The sequence below is a fragment of the Silene latifolia genome, chromosome Y (genome assembly GCF_048544455.1).
Source record: "Silene latifolia isolate original U9 population chromosome Y, ASM4854445v1, whole genome shotgun sequence".
Lineage (NCBI taxonomy): Eukaryota > Viridiplantae > Streptophyta > Magnoliopsida > Caryophyllales > Caryophyllaceae > Silene > Silene latifolia.
The window spans coordinates 120,043,253-120,065,118 of NC_133538.1; the positions used below are offsets into that span (position 1 = coordinate 120,043,253).

Consider the following 21,866-nt stretch of genomic DNA (forward strand, 5'->3'; position numbering starts at 1 on the left):
ACACAAAAAGGGTGTAAAAACTCTTTGCGATCATCTCCTACCCCCCTAAAAGAAACAAGGTTACGTCCCCGTAACCATACATACCTGATCAAAAAGGAAAGGGTAACGCTCTCTCATGGCCTCATCTGCCTCCCATGTAGCTTCCTCTACCTCATGATTAGACGAAAGGATCTTAAGCAAAACTATCTCACCACTCCTAGTCTTCCTAACCTTCCGATCAAGAATCTGCTTAGGCACCTCAAGATAAGACAAGGACTCATCTAGCTCTATGCTCTCTGCCTCTAACACATATGACAGATCACTCACATACTTGCGCAACTGAGATACATGAAACACGTTATGTACCCTATCCAAAGAAGATGGTAAAGCCAAACGATAAGCAACCTCTCCAACCCGGTCTAAGATCTCATATGGCCCTATGAAATTCTGACTCAGCTTGCCTTTCTTCCAAAATCTCATAACCCCACGCATAGGAGACACTTTCAGAAGAACCTTGTCCCCAACCTAAAACTCGATATCCAGGCGATGTAGATCTGCATAACTTTTTTGCCTATCATGTGCTGCTCTCATCCTTTCCCTAATCATCTTTATCTGCTCAACCATCTCATGTACCATCTCTGGTCCTAAAACCACTTCCTCAGCACTGTCGTCCCAACAAATCGAACTCCTATATCTCCTCCCATATAAGGCCTCAAATGGTGTCATGCCAATACTAGTGTGATAGCTTTTGTTGTAAGAAAACTCAATCAAATCCAACCTCTGTTCCCATCTACCACCAAAATCCATCACACAAGCTCGTAACATATCCTCAAGAGTCTTGATTGTTCTCCCGGTCTGTTCGTCTGTTGCAGGATGAAATGCTGTACTCATCTTCAACGTCGTTCCCAAAGATTCCTACAACTCTTTCCAAAACCTTGAGATAAACCTTGCATCTCTGTCAGATACTATGTCTTTAGGCACCCCATGTAACCTTAACACATGCTTCCGGTAGGCCATAGCTAATTGTGCCTTAGTCCATGTATCTATCTTTGGCACAAAATGAGCTGACTTGGTCAGTCGATCCACTATAACCCATATCATGTTGTTACCCTGTTGACTCTTTGGCAAACCCACGATAAAATCCATAAAGATGGATTCCCACTTCCACTTAGGTACCTCAAGAGACTGAATCTTACCTTGCGGTCGTCGCTGTTCCCCTTTAACTCTCTGACATGTCAAACAACGAGCCACAAACTCAGCGGTTTCTTTCTTCATCTCAGGCCACCATAACATCTTCTTTAAGTCCTTGTACAGCTTGTCACCACCTGGATGTACCGAATATGGTGTACAATGTGCCTCTGTCATGATTGTCTTTTTCAGCTCCTCATCATTAGGGACACACCACCTCCCATCAAACCTCAAACAACCGTCTGTATGAATAGAGAATCTAGACACTGTCCCTTTCTCTACTCCAGCTCTCCACTCTACCATCTTAGAATCCAACACCTATTTACCTCGAATATCATCATATAGATCAGACTGCGCTGTCAAATCTCTCAAGGCATCCCCTCTCTGCATCATATATATCCCAAACCTCCCAACCTCATCTCTCAACCTCATCAAAGATATAGATGTGCACAAGGAATGTACACTCTTCCTACTCAAAGCATCTGCAACCACATTGGCTTTCCCTTCATGGTAGATAATATCCATGTCATATTCGCCAATCAACTCCATCCACCTCCTCTGTCTCATGTTCAACTCCTTTTGAGCGAAGATGTACTTGAGACTCTTCTGATTTGAGAATACCTTAAAGGTCGCCCCATAAAGGTAATGTCTCCAAATCTTGAGAGCAAACACCACTGCACCCAACTCTAGATCATGTGTAGGATAATTCTCCTCATAATGTTTCAATTGCCTAGAAACATAGGCAATGACTTTACCGTTCTGCATCAACACACACCCCATCCCATTCTTCAAGGCATCTGTATAAACCTCAAAGTTCTCACTCCCTTAAGGCAATGCTAGGATAGGAGCAGTGGTCAAACGCTCTTTTAATGTTTGGAACGCTGTCTCACAACTCTCATCCCAACAAAACCTGTTCTGTTTCCTCATCAAAGCCGTCATAGGTTTAGCAATCTTGGAGAAATCCTTCACGAACCGTCTGTAGTATCTAGCTAAACCCAAGAAACTCTGGATCTCAGCTACATTCTTCGGTGCTTCCCACTTGGTAACTGCCTCAATCTTTGCCGGATCCACAAATACCCCATCCTTAGAGATCACATGTCCCAGAAAAGCAACTTTCTCTAACCAGAACTCACACTTGGACAGCTTAGCATATAACTCATGCTCCCTCAAGGTCTGCAACACAATCCTCAGATGTTCCTCATGTTCCTCCTTAGTCTTGGAGTAGACTAAGATGTCATCGATGAAAACCACCACAAACTTGTCCAGAAACTGACTGAAAACTCTATTCATCAAATCCATAAACACAGCCGGTGTATTAGATAACCCAAAAGGCATCAGAACATACTCATAATGGCCATACCTCGACGTGAAAGCTGTCTTTGGTACGTCCACCTCTCTAATCTTCACCTGATGGTACCCCGGCCTCAAATCAATCTTAGAAAAGACTAATGCACCACTCAACTGATCAAACAGGTCATCTATCCTTGGCAAAGGATACTTGTTCTTCACCGTCACTCGGTTCAGCTCCCTGTAATCTATGCACAACCTCAAACTCCCATCTTTCATTTTCACAAAAAGAACTAGTGCTCCCCACGGTGATACACTAGGTCTAATGTATCCCTTCTCTATCAGTTCATCTAACTGTTTCCTGAGCTCCTCCAACTCCTTAGGACCCATCCGGTACGGTACCTTAGAGATTGGCCCCATCCCCGATTTCAGCTCAACCGTGAAATCTATCTCCCTCTTCGGCGGCAACCCCGGAATCTCCTCTGGAAAGACATCTGGAAACTCCCCCACCACTGGTATCTGATCAACTGTCGGACTCTCTATCCAGTCATTTCTCACATGGCACAGGATCAACGGGTACCCCTTCCTCAGATAGGACTTCAAAGTCACAGCTGCAATCAACTTAACTTTGGGTTTGACAACAAACCCACGATAAGCCACACTAATGCCCTTAGGACCTCTCAAAGACACTTTCTTTTGATGACAGTCTATCTTTGCTTTGTACTTCCCTAACCAATCCATCCCGACTATCATCTCAAAACCGTTTAAAGGAAACTCTAGCAAGTCTACAGGTAGATCAACTTGCCCAACTATCATAGATACATCCCTAAACAACCACCCACATGTTACAGACTCTCCTGAAGGTATAAAAACTTGCTCACTTACAGACTCATACTCTCTCAAACCCAACTGTTTAACATGACTCAAAGATACAAACGACTGCGACGCCCCTGAATCAAACAAAACAAAGGTGTAAACACCAAAGAAAGGTACCAGTGATAACATGTGCATCGTCCTCAGCTGCTTGATTCTCCATCATAAACAGCTTTCCACTGGTTTTCTGCCCACCTCCTTGGACAGTACTAGCAGAGGTAGTCGGCTTAGCACCCAACCCCTAGTTGTTGTTGGTGTTCGTAGCTGGCATCCGATAAGAATTACCGCCTTTGCGGTTACCTCTCCCGTTGTTGCTCTGACCTCCCCGGTTGTTCCATGACCCAGCCGGTTTGTTGCTCGTAAAACTCTATGTCGGCTCCTGAGAAAAACTCCCCTGTCCCGACCTCTGGTAACCCCCGTTCGCCGCACTGGTGCACTCATGTCTCTTGTGGCCTACACCGCCATAGTTAAAGCAGGTCACACCCCAACTACCACCACTACTACCACGGCCACGCCCGTATGAAGCCCCAACATTAAACCCTGAACCAAAAGAATATACTCTAGCCTGAGTCTGGTTGCCCTTCTTGTAGCTTGATTGGCCACCACCCTTGCTCTCAGCCTTTCTTTTTCCAGCACCTCTCTCCCGGGCCATCTCTACCAACCTCTCATCTCTCCCAGCCCTCTCATAAGCTTCCTTAACATCAGTAAGGACTCCTACGGGTAACTTATCCATTATCTTAGGGGTCAATCCCTTCTCGAACCTCAGAGCTAGGTTCTCCTCACTCAATCCCATATCCTCAGCATATCTAGACTTCTCATTAAACAGCTTGTATTACTCAGCCACAGACATATCAGAGGTCATCTTGAACCCATCAAACTCCTCCCACAACTTACTCCTCACATGCTCCGGCACGAACTCCCTCCTCATAGCTTTCCTAAACTCCTCCCAATGGATAGCAGGCAGCCCCTGCTTCTCATACATCTCTCTAGCACTCAGTTTCACCTTATCCCACCACTCTCCTGCTGCCTCCCTCAAGTAGAACGCAGCTTGTTCTACCCTCATCTCATTCGGACAATGTACCAGATCCAGAATATTCTCCATCTCACGATGCCAATTGTGAAGAAGAATTGGCTCCCCGGTTCCCTTATACTCTTTTGGGTTAAACCTTGCTATATAGAGACTGATCTTAGAGTGATCAACCTCCTTATCTTTCCCCACTCTCTTTAGGGCCTCCGTAAGAGCATCTTGATGCTCCAACATCTTAACTATATCGTCAAAGTTCATGCTCTCAGCTCTCGCATACAAAGCCGTATTCTTTGGCGGCATCTTGAAACTATATAAGAAAAGGTAGATATAAACATACATACTATAACCCAAAACACGAAAACAGCCTGCCTAGAACCCACTCGATTGAGTGCCAAAACCTACTCGATCGAGTTGAGGCTACTCGATCGAGTGCCCAACATACTCGATCGAGTGCCCCGACTCCAGACCTCAAAGAGACCTTCTGATCTATAACATACTCGACCGAGATGACAAGCCACTCGATCGAGTGCCCTCTACTCGATCGAGTGCCCCTATGTACTCGATCGAGTACCCCAAAACACGATTCTGACCATAAAAACGTCAACTATCCACTCGATCGAGTCAGACCCACTCGATCGAGCACCTCACCCACTCGATCGAGTCATGCAGACTCGTGAATTCTACCCGCATGTTATCTCACTTCCCAATCTTACATATATTACCACACTTTCAATACTATCACAAATACTCATGTTTTCTAGCGATTCTATACACAATTAACAAACAATTCTAGTCATGTTATCAAAATGCCACGTTATAAACAACCAATATGCTTTTCATTCAATTTACATATAAAACGTATCTCTTTTCTTTTAACCATACTTTCAATTCTCCACTTCCAAATCCAACAGTTCACAACACACACCGTTATGCACACATTTCAACCAACAGACAACACATACCCCCCTATGACCGGTTCAAAATTGCAGGGTGAGTTCACGACTTTAGGACGTCTCCCAAGCCTTTGCATTAGTTCCAACAACTTTTACCTCGGGTTCATTTTAATTGACTCCCTATATTTATTAAATTCATTAGTTACAGGTTTCAGGATCGTCGCTCTGATACCACTTTGTGACACCCCCATACTCCGAGTGCCTTACCAAATCCACTCAGGTATAAAGATGCCACCATCTCGGTTTTCCGAGGCAATGATAATCAAAATACAATAAAGAAACAACATTTAAATTGTATAAAGTTTAGTGAATACAATCCAAAACCAACTGATAAAAATACGGTTACATGCTCTTAAACCAACTGATGATCAACTAAATAAAATGTCTGACAAACTATCAAGCTACATCGGAAGACTCTATCATCTCGTGGTGACTCATCCCAGCTAGCCCATATGTCTCGACTCACATCTACTCAACAACTGCTCACCATGCCCGCATGGATCACCACAGTTTTTCAAAACAAAGACCCGGGGTCAGTACTAATCACACAATCAAATATATAATCACTATAAGACAAAAACCAACACATCTCAACCGTCACATAACCCAAACTTTATAATCACTCGTCATCACTGACTACACACTAAAGTGTGTAGTCCTGCCAGAGTACACGTCGCAACAGGTTACTTCACTCTGCCAGTGGGGGACCGCAGCCGTTCCCACCTAAGCCCCGCTCAGACCCAAGAGCGCATAACCCAAATCCATTAATGCGCACATCCCTTCTGTGGCGGGTTCCACAGAAGGCGAATAATGGGCGTGAAGCCACTCCCGCAAGTGACCCCACTCAGCTAGGGACGCACCCCGAATACCACAGACAGATACAAACAATTACAACTATTAACAGTAACCAATTCCAACAACCGTCACAATACGAATACGATATTATACAACAATCACAACCAACAACCAACACATTATGTGATTAATACTGAGTAGGGAAACCCTACCTGGAATGCAACACACACAGACGATCTCAGCAGTTGTATCAAAAAGCCTCCTCTACGAATCCTCCTCCTAACATATCATCACATAATCACTAACCATACAAAACTAACACAAATCCCCAATCCCCCAAATTAGGGTTTAAACAAACTTGATTAAATAATATAAAATCGGTACATAGATCTTACCCTCGACGCAAGGATCACAAAGATGTAAAGAACGATGAAATCCGACCTCTCAAGCTCCGGGATTTGTCAATCACGGATGAATGCGAAGAACGTAACTTAAATCTCTTTTCAATGTAGTTAGGTTTGTAAAAGTGTATTATGAAGATGACGGAACGATTTAAATACTAATCCGTGTTATTAACAAAACCCGACAAAACATCACCCGTAAACCAAGCTACTCGATCGAGTAGCTGACGTACTCGATCGAGTACCACTTACTCGATTGAGTACCCAGGATGCTCGATCGAGTACCCTACAGGTAGAATACTTTCCTAAAAACCAAAACACCCTTAATCGACAGAGTAAGGCCCACTCGATAGAGTACCCAGAGGCTCATAAAACTGTAGTATTACAACTCGGCACGTAAGTAACCTCTCTCTAACAGCTCTCTAAGAAAAAAACGAGAAGAAAAACCCTAACCTTGACCTTTCTGCTCCGCCGTCTCCACCACCCACACCTGCCCCTCTCTCTTCCCCTACTCAATCGCCGGAGATGGGTCTGTCCCTTGGCCTATCTCCGGCGATTCGACACTTTTCATACATTTAAACCCCCAATTTCAATCGTAATTACTTCGCACCTCCAGTCCCCCAGTCGCTCCTTCGCTGTCTTTTCTGTCGCATGGAATGGGTCCGCCCTGGCTTTTCTCCGGTGACGTTCCATCTATCACTTCCCTTTTTTTTCGATTGGACTTTGACCCGTTTCTTAGAGGTCTTCGGGTCGGTTTTTTGTGCTTCTGTTTTCTTTGGTGGTCCTATGTTCTTGGTGATGGTCGGTAAATTCCTTTGTCCGCCTGGGTTGTTGATTGTGAGCGGAACCGGTTTGAGTTATGATTGACAAAGTTTTGTGATGGTTTACGACTGACAAGATTGTCTTCATATTATGAAAAATGATATGTTTGCTGGTTGTTGTCTCAGTTGGTCTTGCGACGTTATCACGTACTTAATGTTCTTTTCGTGATTTCTCCCTCTTTTCGTAATGGTTGTTTAAGACCATCTTCTGTCTGGTGTGGATTCCTCTGTGACGTTCCAGCCCCTCTGGCTCCTTGTCCTGTTACCGCCGTCTTTCACTTTCAATCCATGGGTGATCCCCCCATTCCCCCCACCCCTGGTTTGATTGCACTGTCTTGAGGTTGTGTGCATGTGTTGATGAGTCTCAACTCATCCGTCTGCTTTTCCACTTTCTTAGTGGCTGTTTTTTTGGTCCGATACGGTGATCCCCCCATTTTCCCCACCTGTCGTTCCCTCGTCCTTTTCCTTAACGTCTATGTGTTGTCTAATTGTTTGTTTGGCGGTGGTCCTGGGAGGCGTCCCTTGGTGATTCGGGTGTCAATGTGGTGTCTTGTTCCGCTTCGTTGTCTTGTTGGTGGACCTTCATCTCCTGCTTCTGTTGATTGCAAGTGTGTCTTTGTTGGCTGTGTCGGTTGCGTTTCTTCGTGACTCGAGACTTGTTTGTTTGGCAGCCTTGGTTTAAGTGGCTTATGTGGCTGCGGTTCAGTTTGGTTTCACGGCTGATTCATGGGTGGTAGTCGGGTCCCTTCTCTATCTTTTCGGATTGGTGTCGGTGAGCATGGGTGTAGTGGTTCCTGTTGTGTTTTATGTGGTTTTGTTTTGTTTCTTCGGATGGGATGGACTTTTAGGAGGTGGTGCTTATGCTGGAGTCAGTTTTCGGTTGTTGGGTTCCCGTATGAAATGTGTTTGGTAGGGTGAAGTTGGGGTCTGGCATTGTTGTTGGGTGGCCCGGATACGGTGGTCTTAACCTTATTATTTTCCATGAAAGGTTTGGCTTGGAATTGTAGGGGTCTTAAGGATCCGCTTTCCCCTTCAATCCCCAAAATTAGAGCAATTTGTAGGTCGTTTCTTTATAATTTAGACTTCGTTTTCCTTTCTGAAACTAAGTGTGATGTACGATCTGTTGATGTTCTGTTGCGTCCTATGGGTTTTCTCCAGTCTGCTGGGTGTGATGTTGATGGTTTAAAAGGGGGGCTATGGGTTGGATAGAAAAGTAGTTGTAAATTAGAATGTGTCTTTTCCAGTCGCAATCTTATTATCCTCTTGGTTAATCAGTGTAAAGGTAGTTTGTGGTATTTGTGTTGTGTGTACAGTGAACCTGATCATACTAATAGGGGCGCTGTATGGGAATCTTTTACTTGTCATCTTAACTCCTTTGACAAACCTTTCTTGCTTTTTGGTGATTTCAACCAAGTTGAATTCTCGTCTGATAAGTTAGGTGGTAGTGATAAATTGATTAGAGGAGCAAGCTTATTCTCATACTGGAAGAATTTACATTGTCTGATGGATATCCCTTTTAAGGGACCTAGATTTACTTGGTGCAATAATAGGGATAATCCACATCGAATTTATGAAAGACTTGATAAGAGTTTTGCCTCTAATGATTGGCTCTCTTTATTCCCTAATACTTTGATCAAACACCTCCCTATTCAAATATCAGATCATGCACCTATTATCCTTGATACAAATATGATTCTCCATACCAAGAAGAAAATTTACAGATTAGAGGCCTGGTGTTTTGATCATGCCGAATGTAGTAGCTTGGTTAAAGAAAGTTGGGGAAGAAAAGATAAGGGTGATGCTTCTTATGCCCTTTTGTCAAAATTACGTCGTATAAACAATGCTTTCAGAGTTTGGTCTTGTAACAAAAAAGATGAATGGGGTCTAAAGTGGAGTGCTTTTGATCAGGACTTGGAGTCCTATCTTTTGGACATTGAGAATGGTGGTGACACTTTTAACTACGAATCATGTCACAAAAAGCTGGTGGAATTCTCTATTGCTGCGGGCACTTATTGGCGTCAACGTTCTAAATTGAAATGGAGTTGTGAGGGTGACACATGTACTAAATATTTTTTCAATTGGGTTAAAGGATGATCTAGTGCTAATCTTATATTGGGTATTAAGAAGGAGTCTAATGAATGGACTTTTGACATGAAGGAGATTGGTGGTTTGTTTAATAAATACTTCTCTAATATCTTTAAGTCTAATGCTGTGCCCGAGTGTTTTGAAGATTACATTATTCATTACGGGTACTTATTTGATAATCTTAAGCGTAAAGTGGGCATGGAGGAGAGAGCCAAGTTGGGCCGTATATACTCGAAAATTGAAGTTCGTCAGGCTGTTTTCCAATTGGGACCCTTAAAATCACCGGGTCCTGACGGGATTCCCGCGGCCTTCTACCAGAAATATTGGTCTATTGTTAAGGATGATGTTATTAATGGAGCTCTCAATATTCTAAATTCGGGTACTGTTCTTAAGGAATTTAATAAGACATTTATTGTCCTTATTCCTAAGAATAATTGCCCGGAGAGTGTTGAGGATTTTCGGCCGATTAGCCTCTGCAATGTTATTATGAAGGTTGTCACAAAGTGTATTGCTAATAGATTAAAAGGGGTTATGGATGATCTTGTTAGTCCTTTTCAAAGTGCGTTTGTCCCAAATAGAAGTATTGCGGATAATATTGTGATTGCCCAAGAAATTCTTCACGTCATCAACCATAGGAGTTATGGTAAGAAGGGTATGATGGCTTTAAAGGCAGATATGAGCAAAGCTTATGATAGACTAAATTGGAATTTCATAAGAGGGGTGCTCTCTTACTTGAACTTGCCTGACTCTATGGTTCATCTTATTATGAGTACTATTGAATCTGTTTCTTATGAAATTCTGATTAATGGTGCTCCTATGGAAAATGTTGAACCTTGTTGTGGGATTAGGCAAGGTGATCCTTTATCCCCTTATATTTTTGCGCTTTGTACGTAAGTCCTATCTCAAATGATTCTTTATGCCCAGGATGGTAACCTTATTAAGGGTATTAAGATCTGTAAGAACGGCCCGGAAATCTCCCACCTTTTGTTTGCAGATGATTCACTCTTCTTTATTCGTGGTGACGAGATGGGGATATGGACTTTCTCATGAACTTAATCGATGAATATTGTGCTGCCTCTGGACAATGCCTTAATAAAGATAAGTCCTCTATTCTTTTCAGTTCAAATTGCTCACTTATGATGGTCAAGAAGTGCCTAACTGATTTTAAGTTTGCTCCTAAGCATGATCTTGGTAACTATCTTGGATTACCAACGAGTATTGGGTCTTCTAAGAGGGAGTTATTTAAATTTCTTGTCGAAAAAACTAAGTGAAGGCTATCCTCCTGGAATAATATTCTTCTCTCTTCGGCTGGTAAACTGACTCTTATTCGTTCTGTTCTTTCATCACTATCCCTTTTTCTCTATCGGTATTTCGCATACCGGTAAGTGTAACATCAAAACTTCAGTCTTTGATGGTGCATTTTTGGTGGAGTGGAACTAGAACTAATAAGTCTATTCATTGGTGTAGTAAAGACTTTCTTAGTAGGCCTGTGGGAGAAGGGGGCCTTGGTCTTCTCAATATTGGTTGCTTTAATCAAGCGCTCCTTGCCAAATCTGCTTGGAGAATCTTATGTGATCCTGGAAGCCTTATTAGTAAAGTTATTGGTCCCAAGCTTGGTATCCAAGATGATATTTTATTTCAGAATCGTTGGAAGGCTCCCCATGCGTCGTCATGGGCCCTCAAAAGCCTTGTCTGGGCTTCCGATCTTATCTACAACAATATTGCTTGGACAATTGGATCTTCATCTCGTCTTAATGCTTGGAAGAGCAAATGGATAGAGGGTTATAGTCTTCATGATCTTTGCGGGGATTCCGTTGACGCTCCTACTGACTCCACGCTCCTGGTAGGTGACCTTTATGATACTCACAGAAGATGGGATCTTTCCTCTCTTGGTTTCGATCCAGGTGAGAGAGTTACAAAGAAAATCCTCGCGACTTATATTTCGTGTCAACCTTCGGATGACTCATTCTATTGGAAACTCTCTAAATATGGTGACTACACTGTCAAGTCGGGTTATTATGCTGCTAAGGTCTTATCTGATGGACCTACCACAAGGGTTGATCTCTCTAGAATGTCTGAACCTATCGTGGCTTTTTGTAAATCAAAGCTCTGGAAGTTGCCTATTTCTGACAAACTAAGGGTGTTTTTATGGAAATTCATGGCTAATGCCCTTCCTGTGGGTTCTGAATTCCTTAAACGCAAGATGAATTGGCGCTCCTCTTGTACTATGTGCGATGGCTTACCTACTTGTGTGGAATCTATTTCTCACCTCTTCAGAGATTGTAGCTTTGCAAAAGCTCTTTGGTTTGACTGCCCTTTAGGCATTAGAATCACTTAGGGGATGGATATTGATGTTAGGATTTGGGTCATAAACTGGGTTACATATTTCTTAATTGGCCCAGATCCTAACTCCCTCCTTTTTCCCCTTATAGCTACCCTTTGGAGAATTTGGTGCTGTAGGAATGATTTGGTCTTCAGGAGTCGTCGCCCTTGGCCTATGGCTGCTCTCAATTATATTGTTGGTGACATTCAGGGTATGAATGAGGTTGTGTGCGATAAGGATGCTAGCCTCCTTCAAGCGTCTTTGCTGGACTTCTCTTCTGATTTTGGATTAGCGAAAAGGATTAGAAACTCGTTTCCTTATTGGATTGTTGGTGGACCTGTGTGCGGAAATGTTTGCACTGTTAAGTGTGATGCTGCTTGGAGGGATGATAGAAGTTCTGGCATGGGGTGGTGCTTGTTGGATGGTGATGGGACCTTAAGGAATTCTGCGAATGCTCGCTCGTTTGCCTCTTCTGCCCTGCATGCCGAAGGTCAGGCTGCTATCAAGGCGCTAAAATAGGCCTCGGATGACGGGCATCTTCATGTTAGATTGGTTACAGATTGTCTTGTCTTGGTTATGCAGGTTGCTGGACCGGAAAAGCCTATTACGTCTTTTACTTGCATTATCCAGGATATTAAGTCTATTGCGTCTCATTTTCACTGTTGCTCTCTTAGTTTCTGTCCTAGGGGAGTAAATAGGATAGCTCATAATCTTGCTCAGCAAGCTCTGTTGTAAGCTATGCTATTTGTTGCTGTAAAAAAAAAAAAAAAAAAAAAACAACTCGGCTACATCATCTCTAATTCCAAGTTGTGTCAAGGTCGGCTTACAAGCCCGCCGAGTAGTCTCATAAGTCTAATCCAAAAACATCACAAAACGATTAAGGTACTCTCTACTTATAAAGGAAATTTAGGTTTGAGTATGGACAAAAGGAAGAGTAGGATTGGAGTGGCTTACCATTGCGGTGGAGGGAGTAGCGGTGTTTCAGGTCGATCTTGGTTTCTTGGAAGACATTGTTGTCCTTTCCTTGCTTGCCCCAAATTTGAGTTAATGAAACCTTGTAGCATTTTGAGAGAATACCCAATTTGTTGAATAAAGTGCACCAAAACAACTTATTTGTACCCTTGAAGTGATGATGAAAAATTTGGTATGTGGAAACCAAAATTAAACACCAAAATCTTGGGGGAAATGAAGAGTAGATTAGTTAAATGCAAATATTTTTATTATTTGGTAAAGAAATGGTGGTGTTTGAGGAGATTAAAGGAAGGTTTTTGGGTAAGTTTTAATGGTGTTTTGGTATTTGGGAGATGATAAGTTGATGACATAGGGAGTGTTTATGTGAAATGAGTTGAGTAAAATGAGTAGGTGAGTGATAAGGTAAGATTTCGGGTAAAGTAAAATCACCGGGTGAAATTGGTGATTTTTTTTGGGTATTTTGGGAAGGGTGAAATTTCGCCCGGCGGGTGAAAATTTCGCTCGGCGGTTGAAATTTCACTAGACGGGAATTTTTTTCAAATTTTTGCCTAATTGCATCGGGTGAAAATTTTCACCCAATAGGTGAAAATTTATCAGACGCCAATTTTTTTCGTTTTTCATGCTTTGTATCTGGTGAAAATATTTACTCATTTGGTGAACTTTCATGAGACGCCCATTATACCTTCTTTTGCGCCCAATTGCCTTCATTTTGAAGAAGGCGATATTTCATCCTTCAACAAGCAACTCCACCCCTTACTCGGAACAAATTTCAAAGCTGTTAACACTCATTTTCTTTGATGTGTAAACCAAAATTAAACACCAAAATCTTGGAGGAAATGAAGAGTAGATTAGTTAAATGCTAATATTTTTATGATTTAGTGAAGAAATGGTGGTGTTTGAGGAGATTAAAGGAAGGTTTTTGGGTAAGTTTTAATGGTGTTTTGGTATTTGGAGATGATAAGTTGATGACAGAGGGAGTGTTTATGTGAAATAAGTTGATGAAATAGTGATGTGACACAAAATTTGGATGGATGGCACTTGATTCAACCCGAGGAGAGAGATGCTTAACATTTGGGTGATACTTTAACTCAACACCTACGCATAAATCACAAAAAACACTATACCCACATAAAATCCAAGGGAGGCAATCCAACTAACAACTAATCTAACTAACAACAATATTTAAATGACGGAATTAAAATTGCGGTATGTAAAGGACAAGGAAAGGAGTATTTACAAGTTGGTGGTTGTTGAGGGACCCCACCAAACTTAAGCTTGCTTAGGATAAGAACTAGTCATCCCACAAGGGAGGGGGTTCTTCAAGTTCCATTTCACCTTGAGTGTCAATTTGTTGACCCTTATAGAAATACTTCACTCGTTGTCCATTGACTTTGAAACATTCACCTTTCTTGTTCTTTAACTCGAATGAACCATATGGGTAAATGGTTACCACTTCAAAAGGTCCCGACCACCTAGGCTTCAATTTTTCAGGAAACAATTGGAACCTTGAATTGAAAAGGAGGACTTTGTCCCCCACACTTATCTCTTTCCACATAATTTTGGAATCATGTCATTGCTTGGTTCTGTACTTATAAACCTTGGCATTCTCATATCCATCCATTCTAAGATCATCGAGCTCATTTAGTTGATAAAAGCGCTTGTTACCCGCAATGTCAAAATCATAATTGAGCTCCTTCAAAGCTCATCTAAAACGATGCTTCAATTCAAGAGGAAGATGGCATGACTTACTGATATGTAAAAACTAGGTTGTCGTAATAACTAGAATTAACTATCAAATTAACAATTTATAAAACCAAACTCAACTCTACACTATGCAATAAGAATAGTAGTATAGCATAAGGGTCAAACCCAAGACAAGGTCTAATAACTAAAACTTGAATGGTAAACTACTTAAGACACTAATGATGATTTAGACTCAACAAATTAAGCTAAGCTAATCACAAACAATGGATATTCACAATGAGCAACAATAAATTGACATAAAAGAGGAAATTGGGTTGAGAAAAAACATAACAAAGCTAAAGATGTGAACTTTTCTAAGAGACAAATCAACAAACAACTAATATGCAAGAATCAATATAAGGGGGAAACTTGGTGTAATCTCTTCTTAGCAAACAACAAGTGATAAAGCTTGACTCTCTTTTACTCTCCAAGTGTTATCTACTCAATACTACAATATCAAGATATTAGCACACACAATTTGAACCATCTATGTATCCCCTTCAAATTTAGCCAATAATTCATTATACCATGAAAGATAACTAAATATGAGCATTAAGATCTTTACCAAGATATTCAAGCTAAGATCAATTCTCACAAGTTTAAGCCATACAAATGAGAAAAGACATAAACTTTCTTACTTACTATGTGAATTCTTTAAACCAACTTAAAACACAACAACCTTGCTTCAAACAATCCTAGATAAATTGAACCATTTCTCTAGAATTTGCAATAGTTGAACAAAAATAAGCAAGGATGGCCAACCCAAACATAAACTTATTCAGCAATGGAATTAAACACAAGGAAAGAGTATTAAATAACTTCAAAGGAGATAAGAGAGTCTTATAACATCAAAGTTGGAAACTTTGAAAGAAATTACACCAAGATAAAAGCTTAGCCTTCCATATCCTTAGAAGAAACCAAGAAATGTGGAAAGGTTGGCATCAAAACTCAACAAAAGATTATAATTTTCACCCAAATACTATGTATTTTTCTCATACACGTTTTTGAGATTATTCAATCATCAGGTGCTAAACTAGGTCTTCAAAACATGAGATATATATAGGGTTGCACTCCCTTCTAGGTTAAATCGTCTCATGAAAGCCCAAACACGGAATGTTAAGTTAAGCCCGTGTTTAATTAAGAGTGCGCAGGATCCTGGAAGTGGCGAAGGTTGCGCAAATTGGCGCAGGATGTGCTTTTCACTGGACTACCTCACCAAAATCTGATCATTAGCTTGGTCCTTTGCTTTCCCGTCTTCACTTGTCATTGCTTGGTTAGTGTGAGCTTCATATCTTGGTTGATGCAAAACAAAATCTTCACCTCGACTCATTGATATAGATGCTTGAATTTGTCTTATGAGATGAACAACCCAAGGTAAAGCTCATTGTGACCAAAGCTACAAGGAAACGGAATAGGCCGGTGCATGTCCAAGATTAGTGCATAACTTGGCCTCAAAACTTGAATAAACAACCTAATAGACACAATTAGACACGACACATTTGACTCCATCAAATACCTCCACACTTAGACTTTTGCTTGTCCCGAGCAAAACTTGGAACAAGCATTTGCATAAGTCTATAGGTGAACATGAGGGTAATTGACCACTCTTCCCTCACGACTACCTTCTTATATCTCCCTCATTAACAATCCACCGATTAAAAGAAAATCTAGACTCAATTTTTGACACATACTCTTCTCTCACTCCCGTCCTTATATCACTGTCTCACAAAGACCACCGACTCCGACTTATCAATCAAATCCTCCCTTCTTATGTCTCCCAAGAAATTAGTATTGGTCAGTCTTGCCTTATTCCAAGGCAAAATCAAAGTGAACCATCATTTCTCCTACCAACCACAACTCATCACTACTTATAACACCCCCTTATCACTCCATGAAATGACAATTGTGCTACTTGGTTGGCCAAACTCCTTCAAGCATCAACAACACAAGTAGACAAATCAAGATTTCACCCATTTGGAACAAGTTTGTGACAAAAGAAATTAAATCCTAGACCTAACCTCCTTCCAAGACCCTCCTTATTACTCCCTTCTTATCCCTCAATCTTTTTGGTGTTGCATTTTTTTCATTTTTCATTTTTTTTTTTTTTTTTGTTGTTGAAAATCCCTCATTTTGCCTAAGGTGCCCTTTCGGGTTTTCACCTTAGCCTTTTCCTTACCTCTCTTGGTGGCTCGCAACTCTATTTTTCATTTTGCCCAGAACGCCCTTTCGGGTTTTCATTCCGTCCTCGGCCACCTTCCCATTTTTGCCTAGGCGCCCACCCTTGTGGGTTTTCACCTAGCCAGGATTTTCGTTTTTTTTTTTTTTTTTTGCATTGCATCAAAAAGGAAATATGTACATATATTACAATCATCTCACTCCCTCACACTTAGACCACACATTGTCCTTAATGTGGAGGAGTACCATTACCTTCTCAAGCTTAATTGTTGAAGGGACCCGAGCCTTCTCCTTGCTCATATGTCCCTTGACTCCTTCTTCTTCTCTCCCTTGCTTCTCTCACTCTCTTGCCCGCTCATAGCCTTCATCAACTTATTGCTCATTAATGGTGGGTTGGTAGTTGGGATCATTGTGGTAGAGTGCCATGCCAAAGAGGCCTCGGATGAGGCCGAAGGAATCTTCTTGTGTTTGGGCATCTTGGTAGGAGTCCTCAATGTATTGGTGGTGCCTTTCATTTTGCACCCCAAATTAATGGCTCACTTGCTCTCTCCATTCATTTTAAGCCTTCCACAAAGCTTGATTATCTTCCCATTGCTTGGCTTGTTATTGTTGTTGCCAAGCATAAGATTCCTCTTGTCTTTTTGCAATTCCTTCAAGCATTCTCATTTGAGCCAATTCGGCCTCCACACTCAACTTTTGGTTCTCCATGCTAGCCACCCTCCATTGATCTAGGCTCTCTAGCCTTGGTGCTTGTTGTTGTTGCCAAGCATAAGAACTATCAACTCTCCTACTTATGGCTTCCAAAGTCCCCCGGGTCTCATTGAAGTAGTTGAACATTTGTTGTTGCCAAGGGACGATTGGAGTATTAGAACTTCCCCCCGCCTCATACATTGGTGTATCATGGATAGTTGGGCCACTCTCAATCATTTCAATCTCCCTTTCTTCTTTACTTTCAACGTTGACAACCGAGGGTGTGGCTACCCTTCTTCTTTGTGCCCTTGGCTCTTGTTGTTCTTGTGCATCGGCCGGGCAAAAGAAATGAACGACATGGGAACCACTAGGAATTGGGCCATTCTGAGGGAGAGTCATATATGGAGTTTTTCCCACTCCCAACCAATGGCATCTAAAATTAATAGAGTCAAGGACTTTGATCATGTGGGTCTCTTCTAACCCTTGGGTGTTGTAGAAATAATTTCCCCAAACGGGGTTTTGATCATCCGGGGTTTCTCCCACATACTTCTCCATAAAGATGGTGATTAAGCCCCCGCCATTAATAGGACCTCCCTTTATCTTCCGGTGCTTCAAACTTGAGTTTACAAAGAGTCTTGCCCAATCCGGCACACCCTCCCCTTCCGGAAGCATAGTCCAAATGCACTCCCTCACAGCATCACTTACTTTTGTGGGTTCTCCCATAGAGAAGAACCAACAAGCTATACTCCTTGTCAAAATTCGGATCACGGGGTTGGTAATGGCGGAAAGCTTATCATTGTGGCTTGGGTTTGCCTCCCCGTGAGGCGACACCATATCCCATTGAGCTTCCCTTTCGGTGGGTTAACCGGGGAAGGGTTTTTTGTGATTTGCAAGACTTCCCGGACTTCATTAAATGTGATTGAGTGCCACACCTTATGAAGTCAAAAATGCACCCTCTCATTAACTCCCTTCCCCGTTTTGGAATGGTGGCGAGGAATTCAAAAGTGTAAGACCGGTATGTATCATCATAGATGTCCATATACCTCTCTAGCCCCACCCGACTCAGAAGTTGGTATGTGAGTTCCTCTAGGCCTAGTTTTTGGAGGGTTTCGCGGTTGAAGAATTTGGTAATGGGTAAAGGGTTGTCTTTTTCAAGCTTTCTGAAAATTTTCTTTTGTTCGGCATTCAATCCCTCATCCCCCATAAACACTTTGGGAGCACTTGCTTCCCCTTGTTGAGCGGCCTTCCTCTTTCCGAAAACCATTATACCTAGCAAGAAGGAGTAACAATACTACCAACAAAGCACTCAAAAATGTTTTTCACTCTTTGAGGCAATTCAACAAACACCTTCTATGCACTACTTCAAGAAGGTAGAAGTGAATGATGTTTGATGAATACCTTTGCCCTTACTCAGAAAAAGAGTTTATCCCAACAATTATACACTACAATTAACAATCACAATCCAAAATTCCACACAAAAAGTATCTATTTTCGGATTTTTTTACAAAGCAATAAAGAGAGAGTTTGGAAAAGTTATTATACCTCCCCGAATCCACTTAAAATGCTCAATGATTGATGTATAATGCAAATAAACCTCCAAGAATGCTCCAATATCCCAGGAATTCACTTGAAATGCTTGAAATAAGAAGCTTGGAAAGTTAGGGTTTGGGACGAAATTGGGTAAAACTCAGATTTTTGATGTGCAAAGTGAGTGATTGATGATCAGATGTTCGTTGGGAAATGAATTTGATGATGAAGTTGGGGTTTTGTTGAAGTTTTGTTAGGGTTGGATATGATTTTTGATGTTTGGGTATGGTAGGAGATGGTGTTTGAGGAAGTGCTTGTTCGAAATTGTGATGAAAGAAGGGAAACTATCGTGATATAGGCTAAACTTTCAATCCCGTGGCAGCTCACTGCGCAGGCTGCGCAATTTGTGCGCAGGCTGCGCTTTTGACTGGAGTCCGTGTTGGAATGTTGAATTCCAACTTCTTCCCTTGTTGAAATATTTAGCCTTCTTTTGTGCCTTTCTCTCTTTTGACCCTTGTAGTTGATGTCCCGAGTCATTTCGACTCCCATTTCTACTTTCGCACGCTTCCCAAGAATCTCCATCCGACTGTAATACTACGGTTTTATGAGTCTATGGGTACTCTATCGAGTGGGGCTTACTCTGTCGAGTAAGTATGTTTTTATACGAAACAGTAGTCGGTCTGATGGGTACTCGATCGAGTATGTATGGCATTCGATCGAGTAAGGGGCACTCGATGGAGTAAGTTACTTACTCGATCGAGTAAGTTGGTCTTACGGGTTATTTTTAGCCGGGTTTTGTTAATAACGCGTGATTAGTATAAAAGGATTCCGTCACCTTTCGTAATCAGTTTTCACTTTTCTAAAACCTTTCAAGAGAAAAAAAAAGTTATGTAGTTCTCCTTTTTCGCGTTGTTAACAAATCCCAAAGGCTAAGGTGGTCGGATCGTCGTGTTCTTTACGCCGTTGAGTTCGTCGCATCAAGGGTAAGATCCTTGTATAACTTTTATGTTATTTCATTGAGTTTGGTTAAACCCTAATTGGGTAATTTGGGGGTTTTGGGGAGTATTGTTGATGTTAGATTGTGATTGTATGATTGTATGTTTGATAAGAAGTAATTTCAGTGAAGGGCGATGTTGATTAGCTGATTGTGACCGTCTGTGGTGATTGTTGTTCCAGGTAGGGTTTCCCTACTCAGTATTAATTACATAATGTGTGGTGATTGTGCTGTAATTAGTAATTGTTGGTTGATTCAGACGGTTGTGGTTTCATAATGTTGATTGATTCAGACGGTTGTTGATTTTGTATTGTGATTACTGTTTGATTGTCTGTGTTCTTCAGGGTGCGTCCCGGGCTGAGTGGAGTCACTTACGAGAGTGGCTTCACGCCCTTGATTCGCCTTCTGTGGAACCCGCCACAGAAGGGATGTGCACATTAATGAACATGGGTTTATCGCTCGATGGAGATGAGCGGGGCTTAGGTGGGAATGGCTGCGGTCCCCACACTGGCAGCGAGGAGTATCTGTTGCGATGGGTACTCTGGCAGGGCTACACACTTTAGTGTGTAGTCAGTAATGAGGTGATTGGAGATAGAGACTGGGATTGTGTGTGAGCTGTTTGTATGAATGTTTCAGTTTGGCTTTGATTGTGTAATTTGTACTGACCCCGTTTAAATGTTTTAAAAACTGTGGTGATCCATTCGGGGATGGTGAGAAGTTATGAGCAGGTATGTTATGACGCGTATGGGATAGCTGGGATGAGTCATCACGTGTCAGTTAGAAGTCTTCCGCTGTGTCAGACGATGTTTTATAGTTTTGACAGTTTTATTAGTAGACCGTCTGAGAACCTTGTATTTCAGTTTAATAGTTTTGGTTTTGAACATGTAATCACTTTAAACTATATTGTTATTTAAATTATGTTTCTTCATTGTCATTTGGTTATCATTGCCTCGGGTAACCGAGATGGTGACGTTCTCATACCTTAAGTGGTCCTGGTAAGGCACTTGGAGTATGGGGGTGTCACACCGACTCCCTTCACACTACAACAAACCATCAAAAGGTTCCAATTTGATGCTTATAAACACGATAAAAGTAATACTAAATAAGAAAGAGGTAAATTCTACGCTAAGGAGAGTGTATTTACAAAGGTTGCCGTATTTTTATCGTCGATGGATCGACTTAGTTCTTCATTTCATCATGCTTGATAGATGGGATCTTCCAAAGTGACTTCTTCCACCATTTGTGGTTCTATTCCCTCAAGATATGCCTTGAGACGTTGTCCATTCACTTTTACCATCTTCCCCGTGCTTGGGTTTTCAACCTCTATCGCTCCATGAGAATGGACCTTCCTCACAATATAGGGTCCGAACCATCTTGACCTTAGCTTTCCGGAGAACAACTTGACACTATTTTGGAAGACAAGAAATTTGCTACCTTCCTTGAACTCCCTACGACTTATCATCCGGTCATGCCATATTCTTACTTTCTCCTTGTATATGGTGGCATTATCGTAGGAGTCAAGATGGATTTCTTCAATTTGTTGAAGTTGAAGCTTCCTATGGAGGCCCGCATCATCTAGGCTTTGATTGAAAGACTTGATGGCCCAATAGTCCTTATGCTCCACTTCCAAGGGAAGGTGGCATGCCTTGCCATAGATGAGTCGATACGGGGACATACCAATCGGGGTCTTGTAGGCGGTGCGATACGCCCAAAGAGCATCGTTCAACCTTTGACTCCAATCTTTTCTATCGGGGTTCACCGTCTTCTCTAAAATACCCTTGATCTCCCAATTGGACACCTCCGCTTGCCCATTTTTTTATGGGTGGTAAGCGGTGGAGACTTTATGTACGACCCCGTACTTCTTGAGTAATCCCTCCATAATCCGGTTGCAAAAGTGAGTGCCTCGGTCACTTATCAACGCCCTTGGATAAGAAAACCTTTAAAAAATGTGGCTTTGAACAAAACTTGAAACGGTTCTTGCATCATCATTCCGGGTTTCTATGGCCTCAACCCATTTCGAGACATAATCCACC

The 21,866-nt window shown here is 41.8% G+C and overlaps 3 protein-coding genes across 3 annotated transcripts; 2 read left to right on the top strand and 1 right to left on the bottom strand.

The window, feature by feature from the left end:
- Positions 1 to 8,102: 8,102 nt before the first annotated feature.
- LOC141628804 (uncharacterized) lies at positions 8,103 to 9,418 on the top strand. The gene is made up of 2 exons (XM_074441904.1): positions 8,103 to 8,233; positions 8,638 to 9,418. The coding sequence occupies exons 1-2, from the start codon at positions 8,103 to 8,105 to the stop codon at positions 9,416 to 9,418; spliced, it is 912 nt and encodes a 303-aa protein (XP_074298005.1).
- A 57-nt stretch (positions 9,419 to 9,475) lies between these two features.
- On the top strand, positions 9,476 to 12,467 carry LOC141628805 (uncharacterized). Its single transcript, XM_074441905.1, has 4 exons — positions 9,476 to 10,299; positions 10,877 to 11,713; positions 11,870 to 12,227; positions 12,315 to 12,467. Exons 1-4 carry the CDS (start codon positions 9,476 to 9,478, stop codon positions 12,465 to 12,467), a joined length of 2,172 nt encoding a protein of 723 aa, XP_074298006.1.
- An 8,561-nt stretch (positions 12,468 to 21,028) lies between these two features.
- LOC141628806 (uncharacterized) lies at positions 21,029 to 21,508 on the bottom strand. Its single transcript, XM_074441906.1, has one exon. It carries the CDS (start codon positions 21,506 to 21,508, stop codon positions 21,029 to 21,031), a length of 480 nt encoding a protein of 159 aa, XP_074298007.1.
- Positions 21,509 to 21,866: the final 358 nt, after the last annotated feature.